This window comes from Chanodichthys erythropterus, chromosome 1, assembly GCF_024489055.1.
Source record: "Chanodichthys erythropterus isolate Z2021 chromosome 1, ASM2448905v1, whole genome shotgun sequence".
Classification (NCBI taxonomy): Eukaryota; Metazoa; Chordata; class Actinopteri; order Cypriniformes; family Xenocyprididae; genus Chanodichthys; species Chanodichthys erythropterus.
The window spans coordinates 1239423-1262255 of record NC_090221.1 but is presented as its reverse complement, the minus strand read 5'-3'; the positions used below and the strand labels follow the sequence as shown (position 1 = coordinate 1262255).

The 22833-nt window shown below is 38.1% G+C and overlaps 1 protein-coding gene across 1 annotated transcript in view; it reads right to left on the bottom strand.

The window, feature by feature from the left end:
* Positions 1-1157: 1157 nt before the first annotated feature.
* Positions 1158-22833, bottom strand: part of mgat4b (alpha-1,3-mannosyl-glycoprotein 4-beta-N-acetylglucosaminyltransferase B) — a 101254-nt gene continuing 79578 nt past the window's right edge. The window contains exons 9-15 of the mRNA XM_067384554.1: positions 15003-15133; positions 14641-14748; positions 12638-12831; positions 9732-9810; positions 6397-6484; positions 4461-4573; positions 1158-2746 (exon numbers count right to left, since the gene is read on the bottom strand). Coding sequence (XP_067240655.1) covers positions 2723-2746; positions 4461-4573; positions 6397-6484; positions 9732-9810; positions 12638-12831; positions 14641-14748; positions 15003-15133 — 737 coding nt within the window. The 3' untranslated portion in view covers positions 1158-2722. The remainder of the gene's footprint in view (positions 2747-4460; positions 4574-6396; positions 6485-9731; positions 9811-12637; positions 12832-14640; positions 14749-15002; positions 15134-22833) is intronic.

The window sequence follows — 22833 nt, the reverse complement described above, 5'->3', positions numbered from 1 at the left end:
AGTGTCTGAATCATTTTTGGTCCCAAATTTTTATCAGTTTTACTGGTAGTCCATTGTATGAGGAATTTTTTGGTATAATATGTCACAATTTACTTTATTTTGCTATCCTCACTTACATAAGTGAACTATAGTGTCCTGAACCCACTAAAATATATCAAAAATGTCTGAATAATTTTTGGTTTGGCTGTATATATATATATATATATATATATATATATATATATATATATATATATATATATATATATATATATATATATATATATAACACACATATTTATATAATTGATATATATAAATACATATCAATTATTAGGCTGCTGTCACTTTAAGAACGAATGCACGGATTCAATTATGCATTATTTTCACTTAATATATAAACAACTGTGTGTATTTGACAGTTTAAGCGCAATAAGACGATGTGAAAGAGAACTTATTTCAGTACTCACACGCTTTCTGACAGGATTTTAGTGCGTTTTAGTGTGTTTCGGGTGTAAGCTCATGTCAGAACATCATCTGTGTAAAAAGTTTAACTGGCAAGGCTTTAAAATGCATAATTCAAGACTTGATCACCATATTAACATTCATTATGCGATAATAACTGGTGATATATGTGACCCTGGACCACAAAACCAGTCATGAGGGTCAATGTTTTGAAATTGACATGTATAGAAAATCGCCTTTAAATTTCCTTAGCAATGCATATCCACTCACAAAAATACATTTTTGATATATTTACGATAGGAAATGTACAAAACAATTTTACTTAATATCCTAATGATTTTTGGCATAAAAGAAAAATTGATAATTCTGTTCCACAGAAGAAAGTAAATGATGTTGGACTCCAGCTGATGTCATGTCAGTTTCACAGTTTCAGTGTGTGGATTAGCGACTGGATCTTTACTGTCATGCGAGTGAAACTGACCTCCAGTGTTTAGGACACACCCTTGATCTTTCAGGTGGTCATCATCTCATTTCCATCAGCAGTGAGAGCGGTGGAGCCGCCGGTCGAGTGAGACGAGTTAATCTTGAAGAACACTTTCAGAGCCACTTCCATATATATAAGAGAGGATATCTCGACTTACACATCTGAAGAGCTCGTCTTGCTCAAACAGTACTTTGCATAACAACATTTAAACACTGAGGTCAAGTTTGGACTTTGACTTTATTCAAATCAGCTGAGCATTACATTTTCAGATGGGCTAATCAAGAGAAACCAATGAAGGGACAGTGAAAGCTGAGGGGCTGCTGGGACGCGAGTCACGTGACCCTCCTGCTAATCCTCATTGGTTCTTCAGATGGTGTTGTCCTATTGCACAAACGTTCTCTGAAGGCTTCGATCGAGATCAAGATCGTCCAGTTTACCTCTATCCAGCAGTGGTGTCCTCGTGTTAAACGAAACAGCGAATCATTGTAAGGCAGGGATAAATATCAGAACCCTTGGCAAATTTATGTAGCATCTGATAAATATTAATTATTCATATTTTCCGAGAGCAAACTGAGCGTCTAAATACCAGTGCATCGATTCACACTGAGCTGAACAGATTTTAAGTCACGTTCAGAGTCAGAGAACACTCGGCTAACGTTTCCACAACGTTACGGAAACGTTCTCTGAACATTCTTGGTTATGTGAACGTTAAGAGAACATTGTATTTTATCATTCTGCATGGCAACGTTACTTTTGAATGTTCTCTGAATGTTTTCTGAATGTTTTCTGAACGTTCTCTGAACGTTCTGTAATAAGGAGTAGCCAAACATTTAAAAAACATTAGATGAACGTCCAAATAAAATGTTTTGGGAAAAAAAAGATCTATAAATATTGGTTTTGTACTAACATTTTGAGACCAGATAACCTTAAGCAAACATTCTATTAACGTTACTGGACGAACGTTTGCTCATAAATTTGAGAGAACGTTCTGAGAACGTTCCCTGTCCGATGTTGGTGCATTATAGATCTGTTTCCGCTCACATCAGCACTGTGTCTGCGTCACATTAAGGCAGGAAGAGGGAAAAAACATATTGCAATGTGTCTGGAAAGTAAAAAATGATAATAATAATAATAATAAAAAATACATGTATAAATAAAACGTTCCGAAGGCTTCCCTCTTGTTTTCCTTTTAATTATAAGAAGAAGAGTTCTGCAGCATACTCTAGTTACAATAACGTCACTCGTTCATCATCAGGGATCTTTTGGGCCGATCTGGAGGAACTAACACGCATCTATCACGTGTGTGTACTCTTAATGTATCCTCATAAATACAATAAATACACACCATTTGGAGTAGCCTAAACAGAAGCATTTGTCAACTAATTAACAGCACAAACTGAACTTTGAAAATCAAATCTCGAGTAGGAAATCAAGAAGAGTCTTCCATTCCAAAGCAGCATTAGTCAAAGTTTCTCCGTCCAGGAAGCCCTTGACAACATACCAGTGTAATTACATCAGCTCAGCCATGGGCATATATACATATAAATACAGTTTACAAAAGACAGTCGTCATCAGCAGGAGCGGCGCGTCTGACAGCACGAGCTGCGTGTCTGTGTGTGTCCGTCATCAGCCACCGTCTGGCATTCTCTGCCCTGCTGTAACAGCTTGTCGCCAGCAGTGGGCGCTGTTGGACCAAGCTAAAGAAACTGGTGTGAGGAGCTCCTGTGGAGGTGCTGAGCAGACGCCATCCTGCACCAGAGAGCTGCTGAACACGTGAGGTATTGCTGAACATCATCACTCGGCTTTCTTGATGAAAATCTGCCGAGAGAGAGAGGAGGTGGAAAACTGTTTACAAATGACAAAAATACTACGCTTTATATATATATACATATATAATTAAAATACACATTATTACACATTTAACATACAAATAATACAAAATATAATAGTATTTTATGCACTAAATTGATCAAAACAAGTGAGAATAAAGACATTTATAATGTTACAAAAGATTCTATTTCAAATAAATGCTGTTTTTTCAGATTTCTATTCATCAAAAATCCTGAAAAATAAAATGTATCACAGTTTCCACACAAATCTGAAACTGTTTTAAACATTGATAATAATCATCAATGTTTTTTGAGCATCAAATCAGCATATCAGAATGATTTCTGAAGGATCATGTGACACTGAAGACTGGAGTAATGATGCTGAAAATTCAGCTTTGATCACAGGAATAAATTACACTTTACTATATATTCACATAGAAAACATTTCATTTAAATTATAAAAATATTTCACAATTTTTAATGTATTTTTGATCAAATAAATGAAGCTCTGGTCAGCAGAAGAGACTGAATGAAAGTGTATAATTATACATTACATATAAATTATATTAAAGTATAACAGAAGTTAATATAAACTAAAATGCAGTTATCTTACTATTATATAATATCTTGTTGCTCTTTTTATTGATTTACTAGCTGTAAAATTGTATGTAAAATATGTAAAACATCTTCATAGTTGATTTTGTCTGTTTGTTATCTGTTATATTTTATATGGTTTTAATTTTGATAGCCTTTTGATATATTGTGCAGCACTTTGGTCAACAATCGTGTTTTTTAATGGTGCTATGTAAATAAAGGTGACACTGACATTTTCACCTTATATTTTTATGTTAAAAATGTAAACAAATACATATATATACACTACCAGTCAAAAAGTTTGAAACATTAAGGTTTTTTAAGTCTCTTCTGCTCAACAAAACTGCATTTATTTGATGAAAAATACAGTAAAAATTGTGAAATATTTTTACAATTTAAAAGAACTCTTTTCTATGTGAATATATAGTAAAGTGTAATTTATTTCTGTGATCAAAGTTGAATTTTCAGCATCATTACTCCAGTCTTCAGTGTCCTTCAGAAATCAGATTTGATGCTCAAGAAACATTTATTATTATTATCGAGATTTTTGTGCAAAACGTGATACATTTTGATGACTAGAACAACATTTATTTTCAGAAATTTATTTAATGTGCATTTGCTGAATTAAAGTATTAATTTCTTTCTTTTCAGCATTGATTAAAATAAGAAATCATATTAGAATGATTTCTGAAGGATCATGTGACACTGAAGACTGGAGTAATGATGCTGAAAATTCAGCTTTGATCACAGGAATAAATTACACTTTACTATATATTCACATAGAAAACAGCTGATTTACATTGTAAAAATATTTCACAATTTTTACTGTATTTATAATAAATTCAGCCTTTGTGAGCAGAAAAAACTCAAAAAAACAAAAACAAAACAATGTTTCCCAACATTTGACCGGTACTGTATTATAAATAATTGTTGGTTTAACTTAAAACCTTTAAGTTAATTTACCTGCTTGTCTTAAAACGTCATTTGAGTTCATTAATACAATGAAGGCGGTTGATTTAATCAACAGAAACTCAAAATATTATGTCATCTGAACCACATTAATTATCTAAGTTGATTTGACAAAAAGCGGAGCAGCAGGTCATTTGTACCTCGCTGAGAATGACCCACACAGGAGAGTCGGTCAGCACCGAGAGCCGCAGAGCCTCCAGCGGGCCGAAGGAAGCGTCCACCTCGCCCTCCGCGATCCCGTTCTCAAACTTCCCTGAGGGACGAATCAACACAAGCTCTTCAAAACATTCGCATAACAAGTCTTCTGAGATGTGGCGGACAAGAGGCTGAGGCAGATCGTGCCAAACTTTAATTGATTCAGTAGAAAAACAAACCATTAATAGAATATTGTGAGCAACACTGTAACGAAGGATTTTCGTGTGAAATGAACTACACACAAAACACATCAAATAAACCAGCATACAGGAGAGCAGGATGAAATGTCATTTGGATTTTTTGGATGATAAATATTTTGAATGATTAACATGCATTTTCTGCTCATGTTCCCGCAGCGCTCCGAAGCGTCTGTCTGGATTATATTCAGCGCATTAATGACTAAAGGGGAAATCTAACGCTCTGTCATGAGGGACGGGCCTCAATAAACCCTGAGGCACAGCAATCAGACACATCCATACATAATCATGAGAAGAGTGAGAGAGGCAAACAGATCAAAAACAGTTCAGACGTTTCAAAATAAAGATTTGCTAGGATTTTCTCCATGGATCTGGAGAGCGAGCGAGAGAAAGACGGAAAGCGAGGCCTGAGGAGTGAACGATTCACACTACGGCTGGTTGCTGGTTCAAATTTCACAACACGATTCGATTTGATATTGATTCATTTGGATATACATCAGGTATGCTGCTCTCTAGGGTTATTTTTCTAGCTGACGAATGAGTTTATGGACATTTAACGGCTTTTCTGCTGTAAATGTGATATTATTGACGTCTTTCTGTGGTTGAAACACTGATGAGACATGATTCATTTCAGTAATTTGTTCTGAATCTTTCAACATACCTTCTGATGTTCATTCACGTTTATTTCATGCTGTAACTAGAGGAAGAGATGATCGTTTCACACGCGCTTGAACTGATTAAAGAGCCACAAAACAGTATTTATTGTTTATATTTCATAATAAAACTGACAGAATTTGAAAACAGAGACTTTGTTTCATATCAGAAGTACCAAAGCACAAAGCGTATTTTTTGAATAGGAGGCGCTATAAATATTTAGTAAAGTTTTGTTCTTGGGATTTAAGAAGCTGACTAATGAGTTTATGATCACTGAACGGCTTTTCTGCGGTAAATGTGGCGTTACATGACTGTTTTATTGACGCATTTCAGAGTTTGAAACACTGATTGATCGAATACATGACGATTCATTTCAGTAAGTTGTTGTGTATCTTTCAACATACCTTCTGATGTTCATTCACGTTTATTTCATGCTGTAACTAGTAGTAAAGAGGAAGACATGATCGACATTAAAAGAACCACAAAAAAGAGCCACAAAACAGTATTTTATGTTTATATTTTCGTAATAAACTTACAGAATTTAAAAGCTGAGACTTAAAGCACAAAGCTTACTGCGATTTTTTTGAATAGAAGGCGCTAGAAATAGTTTGGTGAAGTTTTGTTCTTGCGATTTAAGAATTAATATTGGTCCATCAAAATGAGAATTGATTAAAATCACTAAATCAGTATGTTCAACCCAGTCCAAATTCACACAAACATCTTTTCCACGAGTCAAATTCTCCTCATGCAAGCGCTTCAGAAGTGGGCGTTCTGGCGTTCTCTCAGGAGAATGTCACTGTGGAGGACGTTTTAATAGTGCCATATGATGTTGCATCATTTATATGAGGTTCAAGATGATGAAAAGACTAAAGATATTTTATTTAAAGCAAATCAACACAACAACAAGCTGACATCAGTCATTCATAACCACAATCACGGTTTCTTTCAGCATTTTCAGCGCATGAATGTTCTTTTTGTGCTGAATCATGCTGCTATATTTAGTGTGCTCTTCACAGCAGGTGCAGCTCACCTATTCTGATGAAGCCGTCTTCTGTGCGCTGGTACTTCGGCGTCTTCTCTCTCCCCTCCTTCAGTGCTTCTTTCTCCGACTGAATATTCTGAGGAGGGACAAACGTGTTGGAGTGTTTCAGCACGTAAACCCTCTCCACTCACTCACATCTGTTCTTCACACAAGCTCTTCTCTGTTTTTCAAGCAAACTGAACTGCAAATGTTTTTATTTATCATTAAAACTGCAGTCTATAAGTTTTGCCTCTTTGTCGCCATCTCTGGTTGAAACCTGCAATTGCAGTTATTTGTGGAATTATCATCTTTTCGTGGGTTGTGCATTGGCACGGCTCCTCAGAGCGGATGAATCTAATGTTTGCTGTCAGTCACCGCACAAGTGTGGATACTGTACTTCAGAATCACAGATTGTAGTCTTGGAATAATGACCAAAATAAGGCATGATCGAATTTCCCAGGGAAAAAAGTACCATTCGAATTATAAGGAGATAGTTTTGAACACTGGCTGGTTATGTACTTGCTTCAAAAATTGATTTTTCACAATAAATTAGTATTGAAATTACTAACATTTAGTATCCGAGGTATACTTCTTGATGTCAGTATCAACACAATTACACCTGCATGATGATACACTGTTATGCCAATCAAAGGGCGTGTTGAAAAAAATATGAATTATTGCTACTTCTGCCTACTTTTGAGTTATTTCTTGACGCATTCAATAATACTTGCAGAAATTAACATCCTCATTCCCATACTCTTATATTGGAGGAACCCCAGCCATATCTAGAGAGCCGATTATCAGAGAGACTTCAGTTTTAACAAACCACCTAGCAACCACCCAGAACATCCTAGCAACCACCCACAGCACTTGTGATTAGTTTTGCACAGACAAACGCAACTCTTTTCTTTATAAAATATAAAAATTTGGCATCACTGTGTGAAAACATATGGCCGTCGTTATTCTGTTGCATGCAATAATCTCTCTATATGAATGACCGGTTTATGAAAGCGAGTGCATATTTTGCCAGATCTGAAGTGATATTCCTTTATGTCAGTTTTGCCAGAGGTTCTTCTGAAAGTGATATATTGAACCAATCTGTGTTTCTGCTTTTCTGTCAAGATAAAATAAAAATGACAGCAAAAGCAATTAAAGCGTGATGGAAGCCTTAAAGAGAAGTGACGCAGGAGCCCTGAGATGACATTTACAGGGAGGAAGATCAGCGCAGACATTCACTGCAGTTGTTCCTGTTGACAACGGGCATCTCAGGAGCCACACTCCAGTCTTACCTCTCAGGTAGGTCCTTCAAAGTATCTTGGAGGTGTCTAAGTCCCAACATCTAGCTACTGGAGTGCCTCAGGGCTCGGTGCTGGGACCACTTCTCTTCTGCATCTACACGTCATCACTCATTCAGAAACATAGTTTTTCCTATCACTGATGATTTCAACGGTAGCTGCTCACATCTCGGCCTGTCTGACACATCTGTCAGCGCCTGGATGAAGGACCACCACCTTCAACTCAACCTTGCGAAGACAGACCTGCTTGTGGTCACTTCATCACAACTTCTCCATTCAGCTAGGTTTATCAACTATAACTCCATCCAGGACAGCCAGGAACCTTGGAGTTGTGATTGATGATCAGTTAAACTTCACAGACTATGTTAGTGCCGAAAGCCTAGCGGTCAATGCTCCGACATATGGCGAGTAACCCGAGTTAATTTCCCATCTCAAGGTCTCTCCACCCAATGCTTTCCTGTCTGCTCTCTACTATCCTCTCCGAATAAAAAAAGCCCATGAATAACTGTGTAAGCAAACAACACTAGAGACTGGGTTTACACATATTGTGTCTGCATTCCTGGCAACTGTATCTTCTGAAACGAGGCTTCTTCTTGGACCGAAACTCTGTGATGTGGCCCAAGAGAAGACAAATACGTTCAAACCCCCAGCAGAGCGACGCTCTAATTTCCTAAACTGCATTAACAGCATAAAACAGACCACAAATACTCTTTTCTCCAGAGCATTGCCTGATAATTTCCTATATCCGGCTGAATTCCATAAATGTCCCTAAAGGGAGCTTTACAAAGAGGGAAATGAGGAAAAAAGAGAGATATAACAACCCGGCAGGGAGGAGAAGCAAAAACCTGCGAGGGGGTGAGAGATATTAAAGGGTGACAGGCTCTCGCTCTTAGAAAATCCCACGATTAATCTTGTGGTGAAGGTCCGTTTCCGGCTGTAATCTTAAATCACAGTGCCGCCCCTCGTCTGCTCTCCCTCGGGGGAAAATATTTCCTCCGCGACGACCGCACACACAGCAGGTCACATTTTATTACGGTGTGTCAGTACGGTTCCATTAGCTCATAAAACAGAAGTATATCTTTATCTCCACTGCTTTGCCTTCTCCTATTTTGCTCGAACTCTGGCTGTCTGACGTAATATATCCGTTGTGTTCGTCACAAGTATCTGTCAGCTCTCATTCGACAAACGGTGAAGAAAGTACACGGATACTTTTTTGGGATTTCTAGGTGTTGTGCACCGATCAGGCATAACATTATGAGCAGTGACAGGTGAAGTGAATAACACTGATCATCTCTTCATCACGGCACCTGTTAGTGGGTGGATATATTAGGCTGCATTTTGTCCTCAAAGTTGATGTTGGAAACAGGAAAAATGGGCAAGTGTAAGAATTTGAACGAGTTTGACAAGGACCAAATTGTGATGGCTAGAGACTGAGTCAGAGCATCTCCAAAACTGCAGCTCTTGTGGGGTGTTCCCGGTCTGCAGTGGTCAGTATCTATCAAAAGTGCTCCAAGGAAGGAACAGTGACGAACCGGAGACAAGGTCATGGATGGCCGAGAGTCAGCAAAGGCTGGCCCGTGTGGTCCGATCCAACAGACGAGCTCCTGTATTAGGAAGGTGGTCATAATGTTATGCCCGATCGGTGTATTTCATGTTGTGTGTTTATTAATCTTGATCTTTTGCTCTCGATGGTTGCAAGGATGACGTCCACTCGCAAGCATTAGAGATATCAGACGTGTCTGTAGTTATATGGCACAAAGGTTAGAGATTTAAGTCCATAACCCTAAGTATGGGCAATAATAATAATATAAACAGGTTCTAAGCCAAATGTGATAAATTCAGCTCTTATCTGCTCAAACAGGAACCATGCCAAAGAGATCTTGCGACTGCATTATATTTTCAACCCTGACTGCAGTATTGAGCAGGTTGAGACCGTGTTTCAGCACAGATCTGTGAGGTGTTTAGAGCAGTCTTCTCCTGCCCAGAGGGAACACACAATCAAACAAACACTCTCTTAGTGTTCTTCTGCACACATTGACAGGGACTCACGTCGAAAGGAAGAACCTCCACTGTAGTGTTGAAGAGCTTGTCTCCAGGGTGCTCGATGTTTCCACTGCGGAAGAAATACCTGCACACAAATATCACCCAAACCATCAATCTTATAACTCCATAAGGAGTGCAATGCTAAAGAACGGTGCTGCAGATGTTTCTTTATATATAATCTTATCATGCATTTATTTATAGACGCTGCAGCACACAGTGGCCCCAAAAAGTAGACGTTTACTCGACTGTTTAAAAGTTTGGGGTTAGTACGTTTTTTGTAATGTTTTTGAAAGAAGTCTCTCATGTTCACCTGGGCTGCATTTAATTGATAAAAAATACAGTAAAAAATATAGCTGCAAGCAGCAATACGGGGTCAAGCTGTAGAAACGGAAATATTTGCGGACATCATGAGGTTAGGATAAAGCTGTTTAAATTACATCAGTTAAAGCACTTACAACATCATGGTTTATAACTTCTGAGCAGTAGGTGGCGCTGTGACGAAACTCTGCATGCATCCTCAAGACATGCCTTTGATGACATGTACCAAGTTTCATGTCAATACACCAAACTTTTGCAAAGATACAGGCGCATATCCATTTTGGCGTGCTCGCAGTCAAATTTGTTGACGCAGTATAAAACAACAGTTGGGTCTATCAGAAATCTGCAGTGTCTGTAGATGCTACAAACCAAATTTCATACAAATCGGACAAAATTTTGTAAGTTTTGAATAAAGATCAATATGGCGGACAGTAAGTATGGTAGATTATCGCAAATCTGGTGGCAACAAATCTAATGATGTAAGTTATATGACAATATGTTGAATTTTTTATATAAGCATTTTCATAAACTTCAATATATCTCTTGACCACTAGGGGGCACTGACCTAAAACTTTACAGGTCCTCTCAGAACATGTGCTGCGTCCCAATTCACCTACTTATACTACTGCCATGTTTTGTATTTTTTTAACACTTTTTACTCGTGTTTGTAGTTCTGAACTGAATCCTCGTCCAATGCGCAATGGGTTGTGGACAATATTAGCCTTTATAGTCTTTCGTAACGTTACGTTCATGCATTCATAAAACACAGCATTTTTTGACTAAATTCAAAATGGCCAACGCCCAAAATGGCGGACCAAAGAAAAAGATATCATGGATATCATTCGAATCAGCATAGAATCGGAGGAAAAAATAATTTTGTTTCTAGGACAAAATTCAAAATTCAAAATGGCTGACTAGGACTTATGCGTCAAAAGTTATGAGCATAAACATAAGTGAATATTTGAACTGTTGGTGGCGCTAGAGGGTTTGAGGTAGAGACTCCAAATTTGCTATGGTAACATATCAGACTGTCCTCTATCTGTGTGCCAAATGTCATCATTTTTTACCATGCATTTCTATGGGCTGCCATAGACTTAACAGCGGAAGAATAATAATAAGAAAACTAACGATTTCGCCCCTTTGGGGCTTGACCCCTAAATGTGAAATATTATTACAATTTAACATAACTTCTATGTGAATATACTGTATAGTAAAGTGTAATTTATTCCTGTGATCAAAGTTGAATTTTCAGCTTCATTACTCCAGTCTTCAGTGTCACATGATCCTTCAGAAATCATTCTGATATGATGATTTGATGCTCAAGATTATCGATATTTTTCTGCAAAACATGATGTATTTTTTCCAGGATTCTTTGATGAATTGAAAGCATTTATTTGAAATGGAAACACTGTAACAATGTAAATTTCAATTCTGATCAATTTAATGCATCACATCTCTTACTGACCCCAAACTACTGAACGCGAGTTTTAGTCACACAAAAAACTACGGCTTAAACCAGGTGACTAAACGCATCTACAAAAAAAGATGGCACTTTATAACATGCTATGTAACGCAATGACATTCAAACATATTTGAGAGTCCAAAAACAAAGGTCCAATCTTCTTTCTCCTCTGGGGAACACGAGCAGTCACAGACGCTGGCAGATTTCTCTCTATAATTACACATGTAGAGCCGCTGCGGAGTGTAAACGGACACCTGCGCTTGTTAAACTGTGTCTTCTGTAGCATGAAGGAGGCCAGTGAGTGATCGTCAATCGCTCTCATTCAGAATGAGCACTATTAACTCTCAATTAAGCCTGAAATATGCATGAACTTTCCATTAGGGTTAAAAATGTATGGACGAATGTGGCTCATGATGATTGATGCATTATCCAGCTTGTCTGAGTCAGCGTGATGCGAACGACTGCGAGACGAGCTCTATTACAGAACGGACAACATGCTTTCAGCTTCATTCACGGGCAGCAGCCTTCCGAGGAAAGGAAAGGAAAGCTCAGAGCTGACGGAGAGTCAGTGCGCCACAAAAACAGACTCGCGTAAAAACACACAGCAGCGCTTCAGGGAGCGACGAGCTTAAGAAAGATTTGTGCGTTAGAAGATGGTAGCTGATTTGATGTAAAATATTTACTTGAAGGCTCCTTTGAGATTTTAAGTTAATATTTTAATAATTTAACGCCACTTTTGCATGTTTACGAGTCTCTGATGTTGGTTAATGGTCACATGAAAGGCAAAAAAATAGATTTAATCACTTTTTTAGTAAATATTTTAGTTTGATTTTGTTAAAATGATAGTGTCTCAGTCCACATTATTGTTAAAAATCAGTTAAAAGTTATTGTTAAAAATAAATTTCCCTATGGAGAAAAAGAATGGAGTTTTTACTTCTTGCACTCTATACGGAGACACAAACATTCAGCAAGATTTTCTGATTAAACTGAACTATTGTTGATGTTTTTGAGAAGGTACATATTGAATGAACTAAACTGGATAAATCTGGCATTCTGGGATTGCCTTCTCTCATTTGTAGTGCTGTGTTTCAGTGCAACCTGAGAGAGAATCCGGAGGGATGTGTGACAGTACCTCTCCACACGGACAGGCGTGAAGAAGCGGATGCGGATGAAGTCTCCCGCCACAGGTGTGAACGCCCAGAAGAAATCCTCGCCCAGATAGGCCTTCTCCAGCGTGAAGTGCTGGTACGTCTTCAGACTGGTGGTGACCTCAGCTAGCGGGTTCGCGTGACCTTTATGCAACGTCTGCTTCCCGAAGTCCTTATCCTGACCAAAACAGACAGAAGGACAGTGAAGGACTACACAAACAGTGTTTGGGCGTTTCTTCAAATACAGTCCTTTATGTCAAACCTTTATGTTTTTATTGTTGTAACATTAAAGTTACATTTAAAGTATCTTTTTTATGCCTTCATCATTTATATTCACTACCTTTGAAATACTTTTTATGTTTATATTTTATCATTTCATCCTTGACTCAGACTTTCAGGCGACGTTCACATTAAACTAGCGGCTGCTCGTCCACACCGAATGTGCTAAAATCATCTTATGCGTGTAAAATATCATAAAAGCTCACTGAGACATTCTCACATGATCATTTTATTAGTAAAATAACCCACCCAAAACATTATTCATTGGTTCGTCCAGGTTGTCTAAAAAGCAATTACTCTCCTTTTTGCCGCAGGATAATGCCAGGGAATTTTCTGTCATATTTGCAGGAATGTAATATGAATATTGCACAAAGTAACATTTATCTTTTTTGCTTTGCAGCATGTGCCTGATAATGTTACAAAAATGAGATCTTATTGTTAAAAGTTGCCGACTTCTTTTTAACCCTCTGGTGCTCCTCGCATGGAGCTTAAAAATTACCACAATTTTTACTTTTATTTCAATGAAATGATTGTTCTATATTTTAGTTTGATAATGTTTATTTAATATATATATATATTTTTTAGGATGTTACGGTACTAAACTATATTTCTGCAGTAGTTATAATCCATTTATTCACTTTCTGAGCATACAGAAAATGAAATTTTAAAAATTCATGAAATACCTGAAAATGACATTTCCAACATAAACTGTCATAAATCTTGGAGCACAGACTGAAGGTGGTCTAGTTTTAAAGAAGACACTTGGCAGATTATTGCTGAAGTGAAAAAACTTAAAAGAAATAAATAAAAATAAAGTAAAAAAAAAAAAAAAAAAAAAATATTACATAAATATTTATAGTTAAAATTTATCCTTATGAAAAGTGAAAAAAAAAAAAAAATTTTATATTAAATGTATCTTTTCCAAAAACATTTATATTCTCAAACTGTGAGAAAATCAAATGTATTAATCTAGATAAGTTTGAGGTTGAGATCTCAAAAAATGAGCTTTCAGTAACTTTGTTTGGGTGCAGTACCAAACGCTTCCACTAGAGGACGTTCGCCTCACATTTCCAATGCAGCCACATTGCATTTAACCTTTTCAAATCATGTCCATGATTTTTTGTTCACATAACAAGTGCCAAGACCTTTACCAAGTTTCATACCATTTGATGAAGGAAATAATTGTAAAAAAAAAAAAAAAAAAAAAAAAGGTAACATTTTTCGGTGAAAAATTACCAAAGAGCAATTTTTAGTCTTAAGATTTTTGCTAAATATGGCCCCTGAAATCTAACATCAAACAGACTTTAATGTGAAAACATGTCAAAAGTTGATATGAAAAACATAAATAAAAGTCGTCATCTAGAAGAAGACAAAGAATGATGTGATTGAGGCAGTATTATGATAAATGTAGGGAAGAATACAGCGAGCAGGAAATGGAGCGTCGGATTCATTCAGCAGCTCGTCAGACGAGGAGAAAAATCAATACGACAGAGAACGGGCGGGTCAGACGAGCACTCATCGCCATGGTGATTCCTACCGCTCTTCAATCGGAGGGAATAAAGACAGAGTAGGGACACGATATGAGCGGTTATCAGATGCCTTCTGGGATTCTGATTTGTAATTTGGACAATCTATGAGGAGAAATGAACATAGTCCTGAGGCAGAGTACTGTGCCTATTGTATTAAATGATCACACACACACACACACCTTGAGTTTCTGGATCTTTCCAGCGAGGGAAGAGTGTGTTCCGACATGCTGGAAGAGAGACGGTTTAAAGCGGATACGTAGGTTTGCTTTCTGCCTGTCACAATGTTTCTGTGGGACACAAAGAACATTTACTTACATTATATAACAACTATATACACTTTGAACAAAAGTCTCAGACTAGAAACAAATTATCCAATGGACATTTTGGCCACATTCAGACACAAGTCCATTCTTTCAAGCTTCAAAAAGATATCAAATTTCACGTTTGAGCGGCATTGACCATATTTGATGTGCTTTGAAGTTCCAAAACCTGCTTGGACAGAAATAATATCAAGAAGAAAACAGAGATGTATAATTCTTACCGCGTCTTTTTCTGGGTTGCACACCTTCACCCACATGATGTGGTCCAACAGCCAATCAATGGGCTTGTCTTTGTAGAACATTAGCATAAACTCCACGATCAGCGGCAAGTCTAATGACTTGAACATTTTCCCTGAAAAAAACAAAACAGATTGATGAAAAATCAACGGAGACACATTCACGGTTGCGATCTGGACTGGAAAAATCATCGGATTTACAATTTTCAACAAGGATTTAAACGAGGAACTCAAGATGAAGAGCAAGAAAACATTTAATGAAATCAAAGGGAAAGGATGCTCTGAGAGTAATTACATTTTCATGTTAACGACTCTAAAGTGGCGCAACAAATAACTTTAAATGTTCTACATAAATGATCTTAAAACACGAGATTAAGTCATCAAATGACATTAGATCAGATTCAGGAGGAAGGAAGTTCTCCATAGCAGCGTTTTATTGGCCTCTAATTAAGTTTTTCAGAACGGTTTAGGTCATTTCTGCTGGCTCAAGGCTAACATTCAGCAGTAAAGCAGCTGGTTTTAGTGATCTATAATAGAAGAGACATCCGTTTTTATGCATTATGAATTACAGTCCAACATCAAGCACAGAAACATCCTCTCCAGATCAAAACACAGATGGGGATGAAGCTCTGGTTCTGTTCCAAACAGCAGTACTTCTCTGAGTTTAGTATGTACACCGATCAGGCATCACATTATGAGCAGCTTCCTAATATAACAGCCCTGACCCGTCGAGGCATGGACCTCTCTAGACCCCTGAAGGTGTGCATCTATAGATGTTCCTGTAAGTTGTGAGGTGGATCCTCCATGGATCAGTCTTGTTTGTTCAGCACATCCCACAGATGCTCCATTGGATTGAGATCTGGGGAATTTGGAGGCCAAGTCAACACCTCAAACTCATTGTGCTCCTCAAACCATTCCTGAACCATTTCTGCTTTCATTATCCTGCTGAAAGAGCCACAGCCACCAAAACAAAGAGCAATAAACTCTTATCGATCTTTTAGGACACAGAGAGATTAATCAGCGCTGCGAGAGCTTTTGCTTTTAGACGTTATAATATCTTCAGCTCTCCATTTGTGAGAAACTCTGGCAGTGATTCAAGGCTGTGTGTAATAAATGTTGTCTGAATCGAGAGCATGTGCTGCTTCACCTTCACATCGTCCCTGACACACACACACACACACACACACACACACACACACACACACACACACACTTCTAAAAGGCACAAATCTACAGGGAGACGGCCTTATCTGAAATAGTCAAATCAGTATTCACCTCCACATTTACAGCCAGTGTTTTTTCGTTCTGAAATGCATTAGTGCATGTGTGAGGCGGAGTTAACTCTATATTCACGTCGTCATTTAAATAATTAATGCGCAGAATAAAGGGGCGGGGCCTGGTTGAGTTAGTAGTGTGTTGAAACTGGCGGTTATGGTAAGGGGCGGGGCATTTCCCAAACACCAATCACAACACACTGCTCCAGCCAACCAATCAGAGCACACTGTGCTTTTCAGAAGGAGGGGCTTCATAGAGACAGGAACTAAACAGAGCGTTACTGACAGACTGGGAAGAGAGGAGCTGAACAATGGAGAATATGAGGAGAATAATCAATCTAGTAGAGCACAAAAAAACATCAAGACTTTGACCCAACACTCTAAAAAATGCTGGGTTAAAAACAACCCAAGTTGGGTTGAAAATGGACAAACCCAGCGATTGGGTTGTTTTAACCCAGCGGTTGGGTTAAATGTTTGCCCAACCTGCTGGGTAGTTTTATTTAACTCAACTGTTGTTTAAAAATTGCTATATGGCTAGCTTAAAATGAACCCAAAGTATGTTGGAAATGAACATTTATTAGTGTTCAATGAATAATTATTAAACAATAAACATTTATTAAATTGCTAATTAATACATTTATATGAATAAACTATTTAACTATTAAATTTATATTAATAAAATATTAAACATTCACCTTTTGTCTATTATTGTTGTCTCTATTTGCATCTGGTTTTTAATTTCCCAACTATTTTGGGTTCATTTTAAGCTAGCCATATAGCAATTTTTAAACAATAGTTGAGTTAAATAAAACTACCCAGCAGGTTGGGCAAACATTTAACCCAACCGCTGGGTTAAAACAACCCGATCGCTGGGTTTGTCCATTTTCAACCCAACTTGGGTTGTTTTTAACCCAGCATTTTTTAGAGTATTGGGTCAAAGTCTTGATGTTTTTTTGTGCTCTGCTAGACTGAATGTTGATTATTCTCCTCATATTCTCCATTGTTGCAGCTCCTCTCTTCCCAGTCTGTCAGTAACGCTCTGTTTACTTCCTGTCTCTATGAAGCCCCTCCTTCTGAAAAGCACAGTGTGCTCTGATTGGGTTGTTTTTAACCCAGCATTTTTTAGAGTGAAGAAAGTATATTTTATAAGAAGAGTAACTGTAACAGAAAAATAAGACACTTCATTTGATTTGTTTTTTCTTTAACACCTCTATAATTTATTGATTTTAAATAAAACAAAGAATGTAAGTCTTGCTTGCTTTGTATTACTATCATCATCATCATCAGCATTTCTTTGATAAATTGGCGTGCAATTGAGTAATGAAAGGTTTCTCACAGAACATTAACCTTAAGTATTAAGTATGAAGATGAATTGTTGCATTCCTGATTGATTCTGTCCATGTCATCAAAATCTCCAGTAAATGACTTTCCTTCATGGCCGAAGTCACAAATCCCACTTAATTCACTTATATTCCATATTCTGAAAGTAAAATGTGATGCGAGCAGCATTTCACAGGTTGAGCGGGTCTGTGGTCCGGTGAGCCCCTGCTGGCAGATGCATGAACTACACCTTATTATGACAAAAAACATTTCTATTGAACTCCAACTAATGGCTTACAGTTGACTTTCTCATATCTCAGTTCAAAGTATTTAAATATCCAAACAATTACTCGGCTTACACGAGGAACACATACTCAAACAAATACAAATGAGCAGGAAACATTTCTGCATCAGTAACGACTCTCTCCATCTGGAAAATAATGTTTCCTGGTGTATATATAGAGACACACACACAGATGCTTTTGGTGTGAAGAGGCCTTTACATTTACCAACAATAAACAAAGAAACAAACAAGCCCAGCCCAAGTGAGAAAAAGTAACATACTTTCCATAAAAACTAACTAAGTAACGTAATTAGGAAGTGTAACAATATTGTAACATTACTTTTGATAGTGTACACTCATTATAAACTCAAGTCAGTTGTATACGCCCAGCTTGGATGTATTCTGAGCTCCTGTAATGTTGCACTGGCAGAAAAGCATCTGCGAGGAACATGAATGTAGCACGGATGTAACGAGCGGATGTGTGTGTTTACTCCGCTGCGGTACATATGTGAACAGCTCGGTCATGGCTGTCTTCCCACCGCCGCTCCAATTAGCAGCTGGTGTTGAGCGGCGGCGTGAGGCGTGATCCTGTCTGCTGCAGGAGCGAGAGGATCTGTTAGTGACAGCGCTCCGCTAGCCACAACACTGACTGACAGCAGGAGAGGAGAGATTCTTCCAGACGGATCCGTCACGCCTGCAATCCCTGAGTTAAAACAGGCCGAAAGATCTTAGCGTTCACACTGTGAAAGCAGGGGGAGATCATTAAAGCTGAGTTTTGAGACATGATACTGACAAAAACACATCTGATGTGTGTGTTTAGATGTTTATTGGTGTTTGCTAAGGCAAGCAACACTATTACTATTACTATTGTTCACCCTAATGCTCAGGGATTTGATCAAACTACTAAAGCTAAGTATTAAAGGGGTCATAACTGTGTTATTTTATTGTTTTATAATGTTTCCTGGGGTCCACTTATAATTATGTTAGTATGTTTTTTACATCAAAAATTGTCATAATATAGAAATAAAAGGCATTTTCCTTCCCTGATTTTATCCTCTGATTTGAACGCTCTGTTTTAAGGGGCGTGTCTCTGTGAGACTTCAGTGTAAACGCCCACTGCTGTGATTGGCTGACATCTTTGCATATGAAATAGCTCAGTATTACTCTCTTTTTTAGCACATTTTTACCATTACAGCTCTTAAGGTTAACTAATCATGAAAAGTGCTGCATTATATTTAGATCGTGGCATGAAAGGTTGCAGTGATGAACATGTAGTCGATCACAGACATGTTGATTGAGCTCATGAAAGCAGTGATCTCGTCATTGAATCTCAATTTCTGCGCACTAACCAATGCTTTCATCATAAGAGATTCATTGAATAAAATGGGAGTTTTTTATGATAAACTCTCTGTTTGATTGACAGCTCCAGCGATTGTAAAGGGAGCGCTCTTTGATCACTTTCTATATATAATTTAATCACCGTTTAAACAAGTTGAAGTTGAGCGTTTAGTCGCTGGTTTGATTTACTGACACACAGACAAAGATCATGTGACTGTACATGAATCATTAATATCAGATCAGGCATTAAAATGAACACAGTTACTGACATGTTGTTGCATTACTGTCGAGTTCATATCGTAAAAGTCTGTTTGCGCTGAAATGCGATTGATTTACCAAAGAATCCACAGTGAAATGAACCGAACACAAATAAATAAAGCTCAACTGAGACTTTCACATTGTTGAAAATAAATAACCATATTCCTAACATGCTTTGAAAGGTAATGTTATTTTAGTCCTGTATCGCTCTTCTCTCCTCATCTCACTGACACACCAGTGGGCGGGGCTAATGATGCGATGATGAAGTAGGCGTTGATTTCTTCTGTGGAGGCGGAGTTTCACCTATCTGGTGTCAATAAAAGCTTTTATTGGACTAACAAGGAAGTTTTCAGTTCTGAAACTTACAGGATATTCTTATAGTACATATATCAAAAGTCCTCTTATATATAAAGTGGTCAATTCATGACCACTTTAAAGTGAGCATCTTTTGTGCTGTATATCCGAGTGAAACGGCTTCGCAAACAAGAACAAATGTAGGGCGGGGCTTGATTGTGTCTGTGGGGAATTGATTGGATGGTTGTGGTTTGCTATTGGTGGATCTCATGTGAGTGACAGGTTGCCCCGCCCTCATCCTCAGAGAAGAGAAGAGATGCTGCAAGAGGGAGGGGAAGATATTTAAAAATGTAGTTGTATGTGTGATTGTGTGCGCGGGAGGCTGAAATGACAAAGTGTGTGTGTGAGTGATACGGACAGAGAGCAGCATCAATCACAGCTTCAGAGCTGCTTTGGGACCTATTAGAGTAAAAGAGCAGAGAAAGACTCTAGAGAAATATACGTGTGTGTGTAAAAGACAGAAATGAGCCGACTTGAGAAAGTGTTAATACCCAGAACTGACTGGGTCATGTGCTCTGGTGTTCAGTGTGAGGGTGTGAAATGCATCATGGGGATTTATCTTTGCTTTGGAGTGTCTGCTCGTTTCTATTCTGATACTAACCCACATTACTCTTTACCTCATCTGGCTCGGCAGCCGTCTTATTCATTATTGCAAAAATAATCAGAACTCTTGGTCACGGCGGGCGGGCCTGAGGCTGAAAACAACTAGATTAAACTTTCCATGAAATTGACAATTCTTATTTTTTAATGGAATATTTTAGTGTTTATAATAAATGATTTATCGGTGTACAAATACAAATTCATGTTCCTCATAATCTTGCATCAGAATATCTTCCTCTTGCAGCATCTCTTCTCTTCTCTGAGGATGAGGGCGGGGCAACCTGTCACTCACATGAGATCCACCAATAGCAAACCACAACCATCCAATCAATTCCACACAGACAAAATCAAGCTCCGCCCTACATTTGTTCTTGTTTGCGAAGCGTTTCACTCGGATATGCGGCACAATAGAGAAGAAAAGACTAGAGCAACTTCTGTGTCATGCCGACTTTAACTCTTACCCTGCCATTGACACAATTTTCCAGCTTTCCATGTTTTCCCTGTTGTATGGTAGGGGGCGCTATTACACATCTTCTGAAAGAGTAGAGAATCTCCGGAACAAAACACAGGGGGAAAAAAAGCAGAAACAAGCAATAAAAGCATTATGCACGTTGTAGTCTTTAAAAAATGTGAGTTTCTTCAGCTTTTTGTTCAAAGTGTTGCTTTTTTATGAAACCTACCCACATTTTAGTGTTGATTAGAAAAGAATGCATGAAGCTAGAATTAATCTGTTTTCTTGCTGATGCTCTACCAGTTCTTACCAGCTTGACCAACATGATCTACAAGCAAGACACCAGCTCTACTAGCAGATAGTCCAACCATCTAGACCAGCTTGGACCAATTAGAAGCCAGCTACCATCTTAAACTGGATTCTCCAGAAGAGCAGGCTCATTTGCTGCTCATGAGGAGGAACATGACTAAAATCCATGGGATCAAACCATTTCAAAGCAAATAGAAGCCAACTGTAGGCAGTCTCAGCAGAAGCATCACAAACAGACTTGTGTTTGTCTAAAGCGAGGCTGATGTCAGAACAGTTTGTTTAAATTTAGTCTGCTAACAATGAACAGTTTGTTTTTCCGTCAGCCCTTGTGATGAGTAAAAATATCCATTGAAAATGGATTGAGTACTTGTCCCGCCAACACAACATCAGTCAACACTGGCAGCACACATTTAGGTGCTTCAAGTATGGTTTATTAAAGTTACTTCTTAAATATACTATTATTCATAGTTCGTGATATTAGTTAAAGCTAACAAATTTACAAAATCATTTTATTTCCACAAACAATATGAGAAACTTCGATTCCCAAGGGAAGCATGAACTGATTAAAGGTGAATGCAGTGTAAGTCACTTTGGATAAAAGCGTCTGCCAAATCCATGAGATGCTGGTGAAGTGCTGCTGTAGGCCTTTTTCGACCCTTGAGGTCACGTCATCCTCACATGGCCTGATTGAAACGGTCACTTCCTGTCTCATCCAGGTGTTGTTCTGATATAATTGAGTACACACAGTCTTCATTTTCTCTGCTAACTTGCCGACTCATCGGCCCAGCGGTGAGATTCCACTTCTCTGAGCCGAGAGCTCTCAAAATCAATCCTTTTCCCATCCCGTCCCCCGAGGCCCTCAGCCAGCGCTGATCACCATCATCAACATAATTAGCCTTCATTTCAAACACAGATCATAAGAGAGCAATTACTTTGGCTGCCATTTCAAAATGAGTTTCACAGGTTTGATTTGGAGAGGGGAGAGTTTCATTCCTCTAATTGAACCCCAACTGATTAAACTCAGAGTTTAGACGCAGTTAGAGGAGTTAAACCGGTGGATGAATGGATAAAGCACTGAAGTACCAAAACAATTGGGGAAATAATGAAAATTCATTATCCACTCCTGTTGTGCCAAACGGCATGACTTTTCTTTTCTATTCGGAGGAATACACTGGTCCATTCATTTATGTGAATGAATCACTCTGTAATGACCTTTCCCTTTAATTTGTTTTGCTTGGTGTCACCACTAGAGGGCGCAATACACGTAAAGGATATAAGAAAAAGGGAATACATAAAAAAAAAAGTAGTTCATGTTTGTTACATGAGCTAAAAATTAGGCTGTGTTTAACTCCACTTTTAGACACACAACTGGGAACTCTGGGAATCCCCACCACCAATCATTCAACTTTGTGAAGTGGGCGAGGGAAGTTTATTTGGAAAGACCCTTGACCCCTTGATTTTGACAGAGGAAGTGAGTCTGCTCAATATGTACACTTCAGGCAGCTCCATAGACCACAATGCAACATGATTGTGATGTTAAAGCAGATCATGCTTAATTTACCCACACCCAACACAATCTAGTGCAGAGGTCTCCAAACTCAGTCCTGGAGGGCCACTGTCCTGCAGAGT